The sequence below is a fragment of the Theropithecus gelada genome, chromosome 1 (assembly GCF_003255815.1).
Source record: "Theropithecus gelada isolate Dixy chromosome 1, Tgel_1.0, whole genome shotgun sequence".
NCBI lineage: Eukaryota > Metazoa > Chordata > Mammalia > Primates > Cercopithecidae > Theropithecus > Theropithecus gelada.
The window spans coordinates 205,784,712-205,803,740 of record NC_037668.1 but is presented as its reverse complement, the minus strand read 5'-3'; the positions used below and the strand labels follow the sequence as shown (position 1 = coordinate 205,803,740).

Here is a 19,029-nt window from a genome sequence, read left to right as displayed (position 1 = left end):
CGAGATAGTGCCATTGCACTCCAGCCTGGGCAGTGAGTGAAACTCTGTCAGAAGAAAAGAAAGGAAAGGAAAGGAGAGGAGGAGAGGAGGGGAGGAGGGGAGGAGGAGAGGAGGGGAGGAGGGGAAGAGGAGAGGAGGAGAGGAGGGGAAGAAGGAAGGAAGGAAGGAAGGAAGGAAAGAAGGAAGGAAGGAAGAAAGGAAGGAAGGAAGGAAGGAAGGAAGGAAGGAAGGAAGGAAGGAAGGAAGGAAGGAAGGAAAGAAAAGGAAACTAAGGCGTGCCTACTGCCAACCATGTGAATGCTTTACATACGGTATTTAAATTAACACACCAGCTGGGGAGGTAGGTACCCTTCCTGCAGTTATATAGCTAAAACAAAACAAAACAAAACAGACAAATAAACAAACGAAAAAAACTGAAGGTGAGCGCTTACCTGAGGTTAGACAGTTTATATTTGGGAGAGCTGCAATTTAAATGGGCGTCTCTTTATCAATACCCATGTGCTTATGGCTACAACTTGCTGCCCAATAACCTAATGTATGGTGCGTGCTGTGCTGATGGCTAAAACAATGGCAGATGCAGTTGAGATCGAGAAGGATGTGCCAGAAATCTGTCCCGAACACATGGGAGAGGAGGAAGGCCAGACTCAGAGCGGAGCACCTGACCCAAGTACAAGCTCTCCTCATCCTGCTCACCTCTGCTAATCACCTGTGTCATAGATTCTCCCCAAGTCTAGGAGCATGGGAAGCAGGGAAAGATCAATCAGGGGGTTATAGGACTTCTTTCCAACGATGAGAATAAATCCTGTAATGCCTTGCTTACCCTGAAGAGTAGGACGCTGCAAGGCAGGCCCTCTCAACATCTCTTAAGGGAAAAGCAGCATTTTAGCTCACGACAGTGTCCTAGCAGACAAAGGTTTAAGGCATAGCCTAGCTAAAGAGTTACTTAACAAATTCCAAAATAGTAGCAAAATAGTCTCCATAAAACTAAATGACTTCCAGGGAAGAAAGCGCATATTCCACTCCAGTACTTGTTGCCTTAATTAGGAACAGATTCTGAGGACGGGGATTTATTTTCCTAAGCACACATCCACAAAAGCCAGAAACATCTTGTCATGCGGCAGCATCCCTGACATTTCTCAAAGATGAATTCCTAATTGGGTTTAAAAAAAAACAACCAGAAATTTTCATGCTGATTTTGATTCAGGATTCAAAACAGAACCTAAGACGTGTATTTCTGTATTATTCCAAACCATGTATAAACTGCCTTAAAATCCCTAAGACTCCCTTCAAACACTAAAGTTTAAAAAAGGGAAAAACAGACTAAGAAATAAATTCTGAACTTAATGTAGCAAAGAAGACTCTTCTTTTTCTTATGGAACATGAAAACTATCCGGTGATCGCTCCAAGACACTTTTAAACACCTTAATCTACTTACTTTTTTAAAGACAAGACGAGGGCTGGCACCTGCTCTTTCGCTTATGGGGTTCAAAAGGCTTTTTTGTGTCTGTCTTTGTTAATTTATTAGAGAAATTGGCCAGCCTTTTTCACTGATATAACTAAATTTTGTTATAATAAAGAATCTAGATGTACCACAGAGTCTGAAATACAGAAATTATTATCCTTACCTGCACAGTTTATCCTTAAGTGTTTCCATGTACTTCATAGTATTTTCCTTCACACTTGTTTCTGGGGAAAAAAAGGAAATCCAAAGTGAATGCAACTGCAGTCACAATTGAACAAAAACCATTCAACTAAAAGCTCAAAGCCAAAGGACTGAGGTCAAGCCACTAGTAATCGTAACATTCTATATTTGGAAAACATTCAAATCCATTGGAGTGGCTGCCTGAAGTCATGAGTTGGGGAGGATTCTGGGCCTCTGAGTGTCTCTGCAGGAGAAAGTCAGAGGCTGGAGCAACAGCGCTGAGCCAGCCTCATGTAGTCTTTCAAAGGCAGCTCACTGATAGTCTATCACTGGACGACGTGTGCTCTGTCTCCTACCTTTCCCGACTGATAGCCATGGGCTTGGTTGTCCAATACAGGGAAAGAGAATCTGACAGTGTAATGATTCCCATCCTACAGATGAACCAGAAAAGCCTCACTACAGGTAGAGGAGGATTGTGGACCCTTTCACTGAGAAGCAAACAAAAACATGGGATTCTGCCAGTAACTGGAAATCAATTGCTCAACCTCCAATGAGTGATGAGATCGGCTACTCTTCAAGATAAACTCAGCGCTTCCTAATTATCAAATGTTGAAGGAATGAATGATTGCTATGGTTCGACAGATCGAAGAGGCACTTTATGGATAAAAGAGATTTGATATACTTTGAACAAGTTCTCCCCTTTTGCTCATCCGAGGAATGAAGGTGCCTTCTTCTCAAGGTGATAACTAACAGACATGCACACCAAGTGTCTGGAATAACACCTGCAGCCAAGGGGTTTCTAGCAAATGGTGGCTGGAATGATCAATGATGCTGCCATGTCTATTATTAGTATTATTATTGTTATCGTGGGTTTTATCATTGTTTTTATTCCAACCTTTATTCTGAAGGGTTATTTATGCTGAAGGGCTCATGTACTCTAAAGTTGGGGAATGTGGAAACACAGAAGCCAGGCTGCCCAGATTCATGCTACTAGAGTGTCTGGGGATTCTTGGACTTCTATTTCAGTCAACATGTATGTGGAAGGTGAGGGACAGTGGAACTGGAAAAAGTACCCTGACATTCCTCATAAAGAAACTAAATATTTAGATGGAAATTAAAACAATTACACATTCTGGTTCATTAGTCCATAAAAGGTAAAAAGAGATATTTACACAATGAAAACAACTGCTTAAGTTGCTATCTTTTCTTACTGACTTATGCTTGTCTAACACACAAACTTAGTTGTGCTAGCTGGAGCAATTATTGCAAGTTCCAAATGCCCCAACCAGAAACATGTCTCTGTTTCACATGCCATACATATTTATGTGCCACACACTGTTCTAGGCGTGTGGGATAGCTCAGTGGACAGAAGAGGTAGATTCCTGCTTCTGTAGTGCTTCCATTCTGGCAGCGAGGGATGCTAAAGAATAAACATAAAAATTCCATAGAACATTAGAAGGTGATAATGACAATAAGGATTTAAGGGGGAAAAAAAGACAGCAAGCGAAACAGGCTGTAGAGTGGTCAGGGAAGACATCACTGGGGAAATGACACTGCCTAAAAGTTTGCAGAGAGAGGGAAGAGGGAGTCGACAGGCATCCTGGGAAGAGTCGAAGTCATCCTGGGAAGGGGGAGTCGACAGGCATCTTGCGAATGGAGTAGGCAGTCTGAAGGCCCCAGGGCAGCAGCACAACTGTGTGCTCCAGCGAGTGTGGCCAGAGCCGAATGTTCCATGGGGAGAAAAGATGAAGGCAGAGAAACAACCCAGGTCCAATCACACAGGCCACTGTGGTAAACTATAGTCTCAAAATGGCCACAGCAATATTTCTGGTACCACATACTCTTCCAGAACCTGGCCGCTCCCTATCAAGAGGTAAAGTATATTTCCCTCTTCTTGAATGTGGTCAGGCTGAGACTGCTCCAACCCACTGAGTATGATGGAAGGTATTCTGTAACTCTTCTGAGGCTAAAGTCCAGTTTCTGCTTGGCTTTCTGTCCTGGGAACCCCGCCACCATGTTGTGAGGAAGCCCAAGCCACATGGAGAGGCCCTGTGTAAGTGTTTCAGCTGAAAACCTGGGTGATGGTCTTAGACTACATCCAGCACCAATCTCCAGATATCTGAGTGAGTGAGCTTTCAGGTGGTTAGTGCCTTTGAGTCTGAGGGATCCAAACACCACAAGATGGAGACAAGTCCCCCCACTGTAAGCTGTCTGAATTCCTGACTCACAGAATTTTGCACATAATAAATGGTGATGTTAAGTCATTAAGTTTGGGGATGTTTTGTTGCACAGCTGTAGTAACTAGAAGGCCACTGTCAGGATTTTGAGTGTTCTGAGTGGAATGGAAAAACACTGTAGAAGAAAAAAAATGAGATTGACCTACAGCTACTATGTTGAGAATACACCATAGGGGAGGATGGGGTGGAAGCAGAAAGACATGGACGAGGTTAGTGCAATCGTCCAGGAAAAGATGATGAGGATGTGGAGGAGGAAAAGTAGAATATTGTTCTCACCCATCACCAGGGTCATGGCTGACACCCCTATAACAAAAGACAGGTTAACAAGAGAAAGGCATGACAAATTTATGTAACCAAAGTTTTATGTGATATAGGAGCCTTCAGAGATGAAGACCCCAAGACCCAGAGAAAACTGTCTATTTTTGTGCTTAAGTTCAATGAAGCATATGAAGAATGGACAGCTATGTAGAAACATGATTGGACAAAAAGCATATGATCTAATGGTGATAAACTGGAGCTCAGCATGGCCTGTTTGTTCAGAATCTTCTTGGCCTCTGTGTAGCATTCCTTCCCTCCAGGAGAGGGGGCAGGGCAACTGTCACATAAGGGTCTTATGCCCACTTTCCAGGGAAGGTAACCAACAGAATCCTTTAAGATCAGCTCTCACACAGAAAGACAGCGGATGGTCAGAGTGACCTTTCTGCTTCTGCTGTTTTCTCAGTTTCCAAGGTGCTGTACTTTGTAGTATCATGTTCTATGTCCCAACAGGGACTTAAACTAGTGCATTAGCAGGAGTTAGTGATAAGTGGGTAGATTTTAGATATATTTTAAAGGTAGAGACAATAGCTTTCCTAGTGGGTCAAATGTCAGGTGTGAGAAAAAGAAAAGTCGGCTGGGCGCGGTAGCTCACGCCTGTAATTCCAGCACTTTGGGAGGCCGAGGCAGGTGCATCACCTGAGGTCAGGAGTTCAAAACCAGCCTGGCCAACATGGTGAAACCCCATCTCTACTAAAAATACAAAAATTATCTGGGTGTGGTGGTGGGCACCTGTAATCCCAGCTACTCGGGAGGCTGAGACAGGAGAATCGTTTAACCTGGGAGGCGGAGGTTGCAGTGACCCAAGATCGCGCCACTGCACTCCAGCCTGGGCAACAAAGAGCAAAATTCTGTTTCAAAAAAAAAGTCAAGAATGACTACAGATTTTTACCCTAAGCCACCAGAAAAAAACAGAAATTGCCATCAACTGAGATGGGAAGAATGAGAAGTGAAACTGGTTGGGGAGACAAGAATTTAGCTTTGGATTTGTTAAATTTGAGAAGTTTTTAGACATTCAGTGGAGATGTCAAGTGTGAGGCTGGTTATCTGAGTCTGGAGTTTGGGAAAGTTCTGGAACAGAGACATTTGGGATTGGCATTTGAAGGAATGAGACTGGACAATATCACTGAGGAAGTGGGAGTAACTTAAGAAGCCCTTGCTGATCATAGGCAATGCACCATTTATATTGTGATAGCACCTTCCATCCAATGGACAAAAATGGACAGCACCCCCCGAGGAAAAGAAAGCCATATTCTTATGTTTAAAAATTGTCTAGATGTCTATGAAGCTAATCACTTTCTTAAGAAACTGAATGCTAAGTACTTGCCTCATCTCAATGTCTGAAGCACCAGTTAGTGATACGCTGGACCTGCACGAGAACTTCCAGGCAGAGCCATGGGCTTTTCTACTTGCCTGGAGCCTGCCATCTAAGGAGAATGCTATGTTGAACTATTACTTTCATTGGACCCAACCTATGTCCCAGCCAGACAGCCTAAAAGTACCTTGCACGTATTCACTAAGTTGACTCACAACCTTCAAGACAGGCCAAGACTGTAGACAGGGAGTTTAGATTTTAAACTTCCTAAAAAATACACCCACAGACACAGTGACTGAGAATAGAAGTCACCTTTTCCTCTCTTCTTACTTCCCTCCTCTTCCTTTCTTCCCTACCATTTTAGGCCCGATAGAGCAGGGACCTGTGAGAATGGTGATGGTAGAAAGGCAAGGTTCCAAGAAGCAAAGAGGGCACTCAAGGAAATGCCGAATACAAAAGGAAATGCTACGAAACAAGCAAGACCAGAGGACTGCAGGCCTCCTGATCAGGAAGAAGCAGGAACACATTAACTGCTTCTGTTTATTAAGGGAATCTGATATCCAGATCCAGGCCATGATATCAGAGTGGAATTCGTACAATTAGTTTGATGAATCCAATTAAACAAAAACTTGGATTAACGGATTGATAATTAAATGCCATAAATCAGTAAACACAGTAGAGTGCATGAAACAAACACACATCACGCTATAGGAGTTCAATCTGGGTCCTCCTTCACGCAAGACCCTATACTTGGCACTAATTAAATATAAAAAGGACATAGCTTCCAGAGACACAGAGATAGCTGTGGGGCCAGCCTCTTTAACACTGATTTCTCACTGGAGTGCACAGCAACATTTTCCATAAATATTCATCATAACCAATAATCCAAAAATATCCCTATGAGTCTGATGGGAAAAAAAAAAATAACCAACCTACCCAGCAACAGCTTTTTCAATGTAAATACGGAAGTTGGAAGGTAGAAGATGTCAACAGGAAAGTAGAAGAATGTTAAGTGGGAGGAAGTCCAACTAGGTTTCAATTCGTTGTATCCCTTGCATAATAAAGGGACAGCAGTATTTGACATGAAAATAGCATGGGAAATGAGTAACACCCAGGCAGACTTGGTATCAGATTCAATGGACCAGTGACTTGAAGAAACTCCAGCCCCACCACCCTCAATTAATAAGGAAGACATGCTCAGATGGGGTCAGTATGATACGATCTCACCTTTGAAAATGGAAGCCAAAGGGACCTCCCCGGTTTAGCATTAATGGCAAACTTTGTCAAACATTAGCTACGTCATTGGAATTTTCTAAATTAACAATAAGTACCAAGTGAGACCTGGCCTACATTTACGAAAATAAGTCATCAGATTTCAAAGATCAATATTCAAGAATCTATTTAGATAACATTAACTCCCACTTAGTAAAATCTTTCAGAAGGAAGATGTGAAAGACAAAGGAGAAATTTTAGAACTCTGAGAAATTTTCAAATAGCTAAGGTATTATGCGTCTTCGAGTGAATGAAAGGACTTTTGTTCGGATAATTAAATCATGCACGAGGATGAAGAGGTAACATAATCCTGAAAAGACGCAGGAAAGTCAGCAATACAGGAAAACGGACCTGCAGTTGGAATGTCTTGGCAGGTGGGGTGGCATAAGATTGTTTCAGTTCTTGAAAGATGGTAGATTCTTTCTATGAAGTCCTACATGAGTGAAATTTCACACTGAAGGGCAAAATGGAAATATCAACCATGAACCCCTAAAATGTAGAGTTTTGTCTGCTCATACACAAATGACACTGACTGTCACATTGGAGACCCAGTGTGTGGACACACGTGATATTGATTTAGCTACCATTTTACTGAGCACTTTCTTTTGCAAGACCTGTTTTAAACACCTTATTCTAAACATGAACTAAATAATAGTATCAATGAAGCAGCTCTATCATTATCACCATTTTATAGTTGGTGAAATGGAGCAGCAGTAAGGTTCAAAGTCACACTGCCAGTGAGGGATAGTTCCAGAGCTCACTGTTACAAAACACATGACTTCAACTTTATATAACAGGAGAGCAGTCACTGCACACTGAATTAATGCATGTGAAATCTCAGCACCAACAAAATGAAGCCGGTGTTCAAAGCCAGTAAATTCAGGAGAGGCCAAAGGTTGTGCTGTAAAAAGTCAGAGTTATAAAGAGTACTGACCATTGCAAAGATGAGCCATCAATAAATGAAAATCTCATTGTCTGTAAAATGTAAGGAAGAATGCTAACAGTATATCAGCATAAAACAAATCAACATTGTGTAAAATAAATTTATATATATAAACACATATGTGTATATATACATATGTATATATGTGTGTGTATATACATGTATGCATACATATATATATGAAAGAGAATAGGCCAAGTTGATTTCAAAGTAGGTTGCAATGAGAAAATGATTAATAACTTTCTAAAGCATATATCTACACTGGCTCATTCTCCCCAGTGAGAGGTTAATGGTGTGATTTTACTAAAAGATTTTGATTTGCATGTATAAATTTATTTATTTTCAGCATTTCTCTGCTATCACCTATCTGTGGTAGTTCTAGTTTAGCTAGAATTCTCAAGAGAGGACTTCTGAGTTCAACAGAATTCAGTCCTTCCCAGGCTTTTGACTACTCAATATAAATTCTCTAGATCCAGAGCCCAATAAATGCATCATTACCAAATTAGCAAGATTCATTTCTCATTGTCAGGGCATCGTTCAGTATGTTGTTGTTAATTCTCTGTCTCTTTTTCTCTGATGTTGATAAGACGTTTACGGATAGAAGGAAAATTATCAGATATGAGTCCTACAGATTTAAGAAGTGGTAACAGGGAAAGGGTTTCTCTTTGGAGTTATACCTGACTGTCATTCATACATTAATCTAATGTTTTTTCTTTTTCTCTTTTTTTTTTTGAGACAAGGTCTTGCTCTGTCACCCAAGCTAAAGTGCAGTGGCATGATCACAGCTCACTGCAGCCTTGAACTCCTGGGCTCAAGTGATCTATTTTTTTGTAGAGATGAGGGCTCGCTTTGTTGCCCAGGCTGGTCTCGAACTTCTGGCTTCAAGCAGTCCTCTCACTTCCACTTCCCAAAGTACTGAGATTACAGGCATGAGCCACCACACCCTGCCTCTAATGTTCTTTAAATGCCTACCACATGCCAGACTCCATGTTAGGCACTGGGGCCACAGAGGTGAATATCATGCTACCCACTGGCTCAAGAAAATCAGGCTTGGTAATAGAAAGAGTCACATCAATAGATGACTAATAAAAGCAACAAGTTAGATTCCATAATAAAAGCAGCAGTCATGCTCGGAGCATCATGGAGGGAGATTTGGCCCAGCTTGAGGGGGTTTAAACACGACTTCCTGAGGAAGTGACTGAGTTAGAGATCTTAAAGGATTTTCCATGCTAGCTGATGCAGGAGGAGGCATGGATAATCCAAAACAGCAATTGCATGTAAAATAAGATTTGTGTTTTAGAATAGCAGGCATTTCATGTCATATCATTTTACCTTCCCAAGTATTTCCAAATCGTTTCCCTCCAAGCTTACTTTATGATTACTAGATGTACTACACGATCCCACACCAAAGGAAGACGGAGTAGCTACGGGAAATCAGCCTGTCCGAAAGCACAGGCTCTGAGCTTCTACCACTGCCCTAATAGCCACACTTGAACGTGAAGGTAAGATTAACTCATTCTTCCAGCTTTTCACCTTTGAGTAACGCGAGTGAGAATGTTGAGTTACAGTAAGTAACTTCATGCTGGCAGAGGTACCCAAAGAACAGAGAGTTAAAAAGTGTTTTCAGAACTGGCACATCATCCTGTGACTCAGTTGTCCATGAAAAAAGTGAAATCAATTATTCTGAACTATGTTGATGCCTCCGCTTCCACTGTTTTGTCCTGTGGGATGGTGTGTGGCTGTTGCTTCTCAGCGAGTCACCACCCTCAGAGAGTTCTGCCCCATTGCCCTTGAACCCTGGAGCACATCTCAAAGACTTGTCTGTCTTGATACTCATGTATGTAGACACAGCTCCTTGCTTAGACAGGGAGAGAGAGTGGGCAGGAAGAAGGAAAGGAGAAATGAGTAAGGAAGCTCCACCAGGTTTACAAATGTTTGCTATGTGGCGAGTGCTTATAGTAGATAAAGCCCAGGTTCCGATTTTACCTGCTGTGCCTGTCACTAGTTAATTGGGTATCATCTAATATAGTAATTCTCACTTTCCCCGTTCAGACCTGCTCCTACATGCAATCTCCTGATGCCCTTGAAGCACACAGCCTAATAAATCAGCACAAGTCAATGACAAAAGAAAAACCAAATGCTTGCGGTATGGAAAGCAGGTCAGTAAAAAGCTAACACTATCAGTTCCAAGCAGGTTCACTTCACAGCCTCCCACTCACGTGCCCTTGTCAAATGCTTTTTCTAAATGGAAAGACAGGCTAACTTTTCTCAGCAATCCCTGCTGACAGCAGCAGGCATATCTGGGTTTGCTTTCTTGCTTTCTGGTGCCTATAACTGAAAGAGTTGTGACCTGGAGATTAATTTACAGTATTTTAAAAATTGCTTAGAATGCCTATTTACTGCCTTACCTTGTAGTGTGCAACTGAGAATATGCAGTCTCATTCTTTGATTCTTTCTCCTATTATTTCCCTGAAATACAGGCATCTCACACACACACACACACACAATTTTTTTTTTTTTTCATTCTTTTTGATTGACAGAAGAAGAAAGAAAATTTGGGACTTTGTTTTAAAAGTGAAATACTGTCTTCTTAAACAACTTGTGTTTAAAACCAGCCCCAATCCACACTTGATCTTCTTACGCTAGGAAAAGTGAGCTCACACTGAGTGCTGGTAGGATGCTTCATGTGCGTCCTTATTTTGTTTAATTCTCACAATAACTCTCTAAATCCCTTTTGAGGATAAGGAGACTGAGGCTGCGAGAAGTTCTTTCAAGGAGTAAATAAAAAATTCAGACCCACTTGGGTTTTATGCCAAAGGTTCTGTGTTTACAAATATGCAATATTGTTGCCCAGTTGTGATGAAACATAATTTATGAATTTCACTGAGGGAATTTCGCAAAAGGAAAGAATTTACTTTTCCCTCTAAAGCAGAGGCTTTTCATATGCAACTGTTAAAAGACACAAGAGCTTGTGGGTCTGATGGTTGGTTTGAGCTGTTGCTGTTGGGAGAGATGCTGGGGCACTAGCAGGAAGACGTAGTTCGTGCTCAGTGGCCAAAGATGGCGTCCCCCGAAGGCAGCCAGATCCGGACTACGCGGTGTTTTCCAGGTTGGAGGTGCCCTCCTCAACTGCCTTACGAAGTTCCCAAGCAGCCCGCCCAAATACTACCTGCTCCTTACGCCGAAGGGATTTGGCAGGAAAAAGGCCAAATTGGCCATGCGGAGGCACAAAGTGAGGTCAGAACAACTTCCCATTTGATAAAAGCCTTTCGTTGGCTGTGAGGTTCCAATCATCACTCCATGCCTTACTCCCACCCCAAAACACACACATGCTGTCCACATCCAGGCACTGGCCCTCACCCCTACGTGGCCTCACTGTGCCTGACTGGGCACCTCCTGCTTATAAACATAGTCTCATTAGAGGCCAAAGATGCTAAGACAACGTGCCCCGGCTAGTAAGACACACACAGAGGTCTCCTCTCCTTTAATACGCAGGTGATAGATACATGGGTGATGAACAAGTATGTGTAAAAATTAACACAGGAAGGCCGGGCGCAGTGGCTCACGCCTGTAATCCCAGCAGGCGTTTGGGAGGCCGAGGCAGGCGGATCACGAGGTCAGAAGATCGAGACCATCCTGGCTAACATGGTGAAACCCCATCTCTACTAAAAATACAAAAATTAGCTGGGCGTGGTGGCACACACCTGTTGTCCCAGCTACTTGGGAGACTGAAGCAGGAGAATCTCTTGAACCTGGGAGGTGGAGGTTGCAGTGAGCCGAGATCGCGCCACCACACTCCAGCCTGGGTGACAGAGTTGAGACTCCATCTCAAAGAGAAAAAAAAAGATTACACAGGAAAAATGCAAATGATTGAGTATCTGCTTCAATCTAGAATAGCCCTTGGACATACCCAAGAGGGGCCCCTGCCATGGGCATCATGCTAGAGAACCCTCACTTCTAGATTCCTCCAGACTGCCCCTTTGCATGGTGAGGCGGTCACATGGCCAAAATATTTGCCCTTTCAACTCTGCTCTGTGTTCTTGGTACTCAGAATTTCCTGCCCAAATGTCTCTGGGAGCACTTCTTCTTCTTCTTCTTTTTTTTTTTTTTTTAATACTTTAAGTTCTGGGGTACATGTGCAGAATGGGCAGTTTTGTTTATTAGGTATACACGTGCCATGGTGGTTTGCTGCACCCATCAATCTGTCACCTACATTAGGTATTTCTCCTAAAGCTATCCCTCCCCTAGCCCCCCACCACCCGACAGGCCCCAGTGTGTGATGTTCCCCTCCCTATGTCCATGTGTTCCCATTGTTCAACTCCCACTTAAGAGTGAGAACATGTGGTGTTTGGTTTTCTGTTTTTGTGATAGTTTGCTGAGAATGGTGGTTTCGAGCTTCATCCATCTCCCTGCAAAGGACATGAACTTATCCTTTTTTATGGCTGCATAGTATTCCATAGTGTATATGTGTCATATTTTCTTTATCCAATCTGTCATTGATGGACATTTGCGTTGGTTCCAAGTCTTTGCTATTGTGAATAGTGCCACAATAAACATATATGTGCATGTGTCTTTATAGTAGAATGATTTATAATCCTTTGGGTATATACTCAGTAATGGGATTGCTGGGTCAATGGTATTTCTAGTTCTAGATCCTTGAGGAATCGCCACGCTGTCTTCCACAATGGTTGAACTAATTTACACTCCCACCAACAGTGTCAAAGCATCCCTATTTCTCCACACCCTTTCTAGCATCTGTTGTTTCCTTTTTAATGATCGCCATTCTAACTGGCATGAGATGGTATCTCATTGTGATTTTGATTTGCATTTCTCTGATGACCAGTGATGATGGGCATTTTCTCATGTGTCTGTTGGCTGTATAAATGTCTTCTTCTGAGAAGTGTCTGTTCATCTCCTTTGCTAACTTTTTGATGGGGTTGTTTTTTTCTGTTAAATTTGTTTAAGTTCTTTGTTGATTCTGAATATTAGCCCTTTGTCAGACGGATAGATTGCAAAAATTTTCTCACATTCTGTAGGTTGCCTGTTCATGCTGATGATAGTTTCTTCTGCTGTGCAGAAGCTCTTTAGTATAATTAAATCCCATTTGTCAATTTTGGCTTTTGTTGCCATTGCTTTTGGTGTTTTAGACATGAAGTCTTTGCCCATGCCTATGTCCTGAATGGTATTGCCCAGGTTTTCTTCTAGGATTTTTATGGTCTTATGTTTAAGTCTTTGATCCATTTTGAGTTGATTTTTGTATAAGGTGTAAGGAAGGGGTCCAGTTTCAGTTTTCTGCATATGGCTAGTTAGTTTTCCCAACACCATTTATTAAATAGGGAATCTTTTCCCCATTGCTTCTTTGTGTCAGGTTTGTCAAAGATCAGATGGTTGTAGATGTGTGGTGTTATTTTTGAGGCCCCTGTTCTGCTCCATTGATCTATATATCTGTTTTGGTACCAGTACCATGCTGTTTTGGTTACTGTAAGCTTGTAGCATAGTTTGAAGTCAGGTAGCGTGATGCTTCCAGCTTTGTTTTTCTTGCCCAGGATTGTCTTGGCTATGTGGGCTCTTTCTTGGTTCCATATGAAGTTTAAAGTAGTTTTTTCCAATTCTATAGAGAAAGTCAGTGGTAGTTTGATGGGGATAGCATTGAATCTATAAATTACTTTCGGCAGTATGGCCATTTTGACGATATCGCTTCTTCCTATCCATGAGTATGGAATATTTTTTCCATTTGTTTGGTCCTCTCATTTCCTTGAGCAGTGGTTTGTAGTTCTCCGTGAAGAGGTCCTTCACATCCCTTGTAAGTTGTATTCCTAGATATTTTATTCTCTTTGTAGCAATTATGAAAGGGAGTTCACTCGTGATTTGGATCTCTGTCTGTTATTGGTGTATTGGAATGCTTGTGATTTTTGCACATTTATTTTGTATCCTGAGACTTTGCTGAAGTTGCTTATCAGCTTGAGGAGATTTTGGGCTCAGACAATGGGGTTTTCTAAATATACAATCATGTCATCTGCAAACAGAGACAACTTGACTTCCTCTCTTCCTATTTGAGTACACTTTATTTCTTTCTCTTGCCCAATTGCCGTGGCCAGAACTTCCAATACTACGTTGAATAGGAGTGGTGAGAGAGGGCATCCTTGTCTTGTGTCGGTTTTCAAAGGGAATGCTTCCAGTTTTTGCCCATTCGGTATGATATTGGCTGTGGGTTTGTCATAAATAGCTGCATTGATTGGATGCCAGATCCAGATGCAACTTTGGACTCCTTCAGTTCTTTAGCCATTTTCTTTAGCCCCCACAAACCTGAAAGAGGCTGAGAGCTGGGAGTAGCTGCAGAAAGCAGACCTCTCCTTCCAGAAGAAGGATCTGGGCACTGCATCCAAGCCCCCACCGCAGAGCAGGTAGACAAAACTCAGACACACATGCTGGAGTGTCTGCACATGAATCTGCAAGACAGTCATGGTGAGGGACAACAGAGATGTGCGAAAAATAGAGCTGGAGGCTGGGTTCAGGGGACCAGGACTCTGGCACCTCTGCTTTCTGATATAGAGTCCAAGGAATTCAAGCATTCTAAACTCATACCTGGTCTCCTAATCATTAATCATTAAGAAGTCATATTTATGGCAGGGTGTGGTGGTTCACGCCTGTAATCCTGGCACTTTGGGAGGCCGAAGCAGGCAGATTACCTGAGGTCAGGAGTTCAAGACCAGCCTGGTCAACATGGTGAAACCCCATCTCTACTAAAAATACAAAAATTAGCCAGCCATAGTGGCGTGTGTCCATAGTCCCAGCTATTCAGGAGACTGAGGTAGGAGAACAGCTTGAACCCAGGATGTGGAGGTTGCAGTGAGCCAAGATTGCACCACTGCATTCCAAGTTGAGTGACAGAGCGAGACCCTGTCTAAGAAAAAAAGAAGTCATATTTGTCAAGTGTATTAATCATGCTCTTTTTCATTTTCAGTATTTTATGATGCTTTGACATCTTGGGGCCTTGCTGACTCTAGAGGGTCTGCTCCTCCCAGGGTTATTCCTAGAAAGAGTAAACAACTCACATGTGAGCACACCCTTGCTAGGATGACCAAGCAATCCAGAACCCACACCTCCAACCACCTCCTGTACTGGGCTCTCACACGCTGGGCCACTATCCCTTGCCCCTGACATCAGATAACTAGGGACACCCCCTATACCGCAGAGTCCACTGAAATTATTCAAACTAGCTAATCCCAAGCCTGGTTGCCCTGCCTTTCCCATTCCTTCTCACTGAAACTGCAGTAAAGGCTCTTGCCCACATCTTCCCCCTCACTCTCTCTACCTCCTCACCAACGCTGGTGCATCCCCATGTGGCCTGGCATAGCATGGCATGTCCCAGCCCTTGGGAACTGTGAGTAACAAACTCTTTTCTTTTTTTTTTTTTTTTTTTTGAGACAGAGTCTCGCTGTCACCCAGGCTGGAGTGCGGTGGCCGGATCTCAGCTCATTGCAAGCTCTGCCTCCCGGGTTTAGGCCATTCTCCTGTCTCAGCCTCCCTAGTAGGTGGGACTACAGGCACCCGCCACCTCGCCCGGCTAGTTTTTCTGTATTTTTTAATAGAGATGGGGTTTCACTGCGTTAGCCAGGATGGTCTCGATCTCCTGACCTCGTGATCCGCCCATCTCGGCCTCCCAAAGTGCTGGGATTACAGGCTTGAGCCACCGCGCCTGGCCACAAACTCTTTTCAATGGCAGCTGTCTCCTGATCAGTTGGTCTCACCATGCCTGAATAATACATTTTAAAGCATCAGTAGGACAGTAGAACATTTAGCCATTTACTAGGTTGATTTATCTCTGGAAATATGCAGATATATGGTATAGGGGCCTTGGGCTCTATCACGGCCCCAGCCCCACATGTATTAGTGGTGAGCCTGCTTTTACCAATATCCGCAGTTAATTCTAAAATGGACAAAGGAAGAAAAAAAGGCAAGCCTTCTTAGCTGTGAGCACGACATTATGAAGGGACTAAATTTCAACCTTTACAAAATAGTCCACAGGGAACATAATCCTTCATCTCCCACAAACCCCAGCAATGTGTGTTATGAGGCTCCCAGGCAGCACTCTCCCGGTAGAAGCAGGAAGGAGGCAATGCCAGGTGCTCAGCACAAGGACCCATGGATGGCTGGGAGTGTCCCTGTTGGTACAACTCAGAGTATTCAACACAGTTCCCTGAAGCTAAAACGAGGCACCTCTGGCCATGGCATTTTCTTTCTTTCTTTCTTTTTTAGACAGTCTCACTCCCTTGCCCAGGCTGGAATGCAGTGGTACAATCTCGGCTCACTGCAATCTCTGCCTCCCAGGTTCAAGCGATTCTCCTGCCTGGGCCTTCTGAGTAGCTGGGACTACAGGCATGTGCCACCATGCCCGGCTAATTTGTGTATTTTCAGTAGAGACAGGCTTTCACCATATTAGCCACGGTGGTCTCAAACTCTTGACCTCGAATAATCTGCCTGCCTTAGCCTCCCAAAGTGCTGGGATTACAGGCGTGAGCCACTGCTCCTGGTCTGGCCATGCCATTTTCTGTTTCCACACAGCACAGCTGGGAAATAGAGAAGGCTGAATGCAGAACTCTGATGGAAACTATGAGTTCTGTCTTCTCCAGGGCCACCCAGCAGGTTCCCTGTTAGGGGAGGAGCCTACACCTCCCCTGCACCTTTTTATTCTTGTCCTTCTTCCCAGAAGTAGATCCCAGAAAAACCTGCTTGATACCCTGCACTGGCTTTCCCTGGATCTGGAATAAAATCCAAATCCTTCCCAAGACCTTCAGGTGCTGCACGGTCAGCCTTGCTTTTTTGTTCTCTTTCCCTCGTCCCCTGGTTACCTCGTCCCCTGGCCCCCAGATCACAGGACTGGTTTTCTCATCTCCACTGCAGGAGCTCTTTCCCCATCCTCTGTCTGGCTCGCTCTGCTCCCTTCCTGTGGGGGCAGCACTTATCCTTTAAGCCGCGTCTTTTTTTTTTTTGTATTTTTCGTAGAGACGGGGTTTCACTGTGTTACCCAGGATGATCTCCGATATCTTGACCTCGTGATCCGCCCGTCTCGGCCTCCCAAAGTGCTGGGATTACAGGCATGAGCCACCGCGCCTGGCCTTTAAGCCTCATCTTAAATGTTCCCGTCTTTGAGGGCACTTCCCCTACAGTTCTTGGCTGGCTGCCACCCTGATAATTTGCTCTCTGATCCTTTACTGGTGCCTCTGCAGTCCTTTTAACAATTACATATTTTTTGTTTTTTATTTTTGTCTTTCCCATTAGAATTCAAGTTTCAGGCTGGGTGAGGTGGCTCACGCCTGTAATCCCAGCACTTTGGGAGGCCTAGGCGGGTGGATCACGAGGTCAGGAGTCCGAGACCATCCTGGCCAACATGGTGAAATCCCATCTCTACTAAAAATACAAAAATTAGCTGGGCATGGTAGCTTGCACCTGTAGTCCCAGCTACTCGGGAGGCTGAGGCAGGAGAATCGCTTGAACCCAGGAGGCAGAGGTTGCAGTGAGCCAAGATTGCACCACTGCACTTCAGCCTAGCAACAGAGTAAGACTCCATCTAAAAAAAAAAAAAAAAAGGAGTCAAGTTTCATGAGGAGAGCACCCCATGGTGCGCTCTCCATACACATTTGTTGGATTATCTATGAGCTCTCCTACCTCGCTTTACTGGCCTTGCTCCTGGAATCTCACTGTTGCTTTATAAAGCAGAAAAGGGAGGGCAGGAAAGCTTCCCGGGGATGAGCACAGGCAGTGGGAATGTGAGAGCTGGCTGAGTGTTATGAATTAGCAGAACAAGGGTCACTGGTGTCTTACACAGCCAAGCTTTGGTGTGAATACTCAGCACCTCCTGCCTGCAAGAAGCCCAAAAACTCTCATTGCAGGCATGCAGAGCAGCCCAGTGTAGGGATATCTGTGCAATGTGAAGGCTGCAATACCAAATCCTAACCCAAGAACTCAGGTTCAGGACTGTGGGTGAAGGGAAGCCTCCCACCCACCCATCTGTTCACCTGCAAGCCTACGAGAGCAGGTGTTTGTAGGCCAGGGCTCGGTGTGCCCTGCTAATGCCCATGTCTTAATCTGTTCTCCACCTGCCATCTGATGGGTGTGGCAGAGCTGGAGGAACACGTCAGCTGGAAAGCAGAGGAAAGAATGTTAAAGCTCCCCGCTGTGATGCACCCGCAAGCTGGCCACGGCCAGCCCCTCATTGCAATCAAGAACGTCATGCAGCAGCAAATGTTGAGGCAGAGTCTCAATTTCAGTCTTCGGCTTTAGAAATTGTATTTGGGGTAATGTTAATGTGAAAACTGCATGTATTAAAACAAAGTGCGATAACACGCAGCATCTCTAACAGCTTACAATGAGTGTCTTCTTTCCTTTCTCCCCACCCCCTTCCTTCCTCTCAAATACACCCTAAAAGAGCACAGGGTCTAGGAGAATTTAAAAATAGACTCACATGGATTTCAAGTGGAGTAAACTAAATGAGTCCAATTTTCTGTGCCTTTCATTTTAAATTATGTGCTGAATGTCGGGAAGCATAAGATGTAAGTGAGGAGAATACGACATTTAAAATCTAATTTTCAAAAATTAGGTCCTAAGGCAGAACAGTGAAAATGCATTTACACATATAATTGCGCCTGCAAATCAATACTGGCAGAACAAGTGTCCCCCTTGGCTCGGGAGAGTGCCTGGCCAGGGCTCACCAAGCCATGGGAAACCAATTCGCTCACTCGGCAGGTATGTGCTGAGTCCCTGCTAGGTGCCAGCTGGTGCACTTGATGCCCAAGTGGATCGTACTCTCCAGCTCACAGCCTCAAGAACTGTGCAGGCCGGGTGCAGTGGCTCAAGCCTGTAATCCCAGCACTTTGGGAGGCCAAGAGGGGTGGATCGCTAAGTCAGGAGATCAAGACCATCCTGGCTAACATGGTGAAACCCCGTCTCTGCTAAAAAATACAAAAAACTAGCCGGGCGAGGTGGTGGGCGCCTGTAGTCCCAGCTACTCGGGAGGCTGAGGCAGGAGAATGGCGTAAACCCAGAAGGCGGAGCTTGCAGTGAGCTGAGATCCGGCCACTGCACTCCAGCCTGGGCGACAGAGCGAGACTCTGTCTCAAAAAAAAAAAAAAAAAAAAAAAAAAGAAGCGTGCAAACTAGTGAGAGAATTGCACAGGTAAAGCAGTCTTTACCACACACAGAGAGAGGGGAAGGACAGAGGCCAAGATAGAATAGCAGTGAGCACCAGGAAAGGCACTTTCTCAGTGGAGGTGGAGGTCAGGGAACTGACCTGCCCTGGAGAAGA

At 44.0% G+C, this 19,029-nt stretch overlaps 1 protein-coding gene across 6 annotated transcripts in view; it reads right to left on the bottom strand.

Annotated features, from left to right (window-relative positions):
* DISC1 (DISC1 scaffold protein) overlaps window positions 1-19,029 on the bottom strand; it is a 403,406-nt gene that overhangs the window by 77,876 nt on the left and 306,501 nt on the right. For 5 of the 6 annotated variants that reach the window (XM_025386838.1, XM_025386847.1, XM_025386853.1 and 2 more), the window contains one exon: window positions 1,626-1,686. The exons of the other annotated variant lie outside the window; for it this stretch is intronic. In XM_025386838.1, the coding sequence (XP_025242623.1) occupies window positions 1,626-1,686 (61 nt within the window). The remainder of the gene's footprint in view (window positions 1-1,625; window positions 1,687-19,029) is intronic. 6 annotated transcript variants of the gene reach the window in all.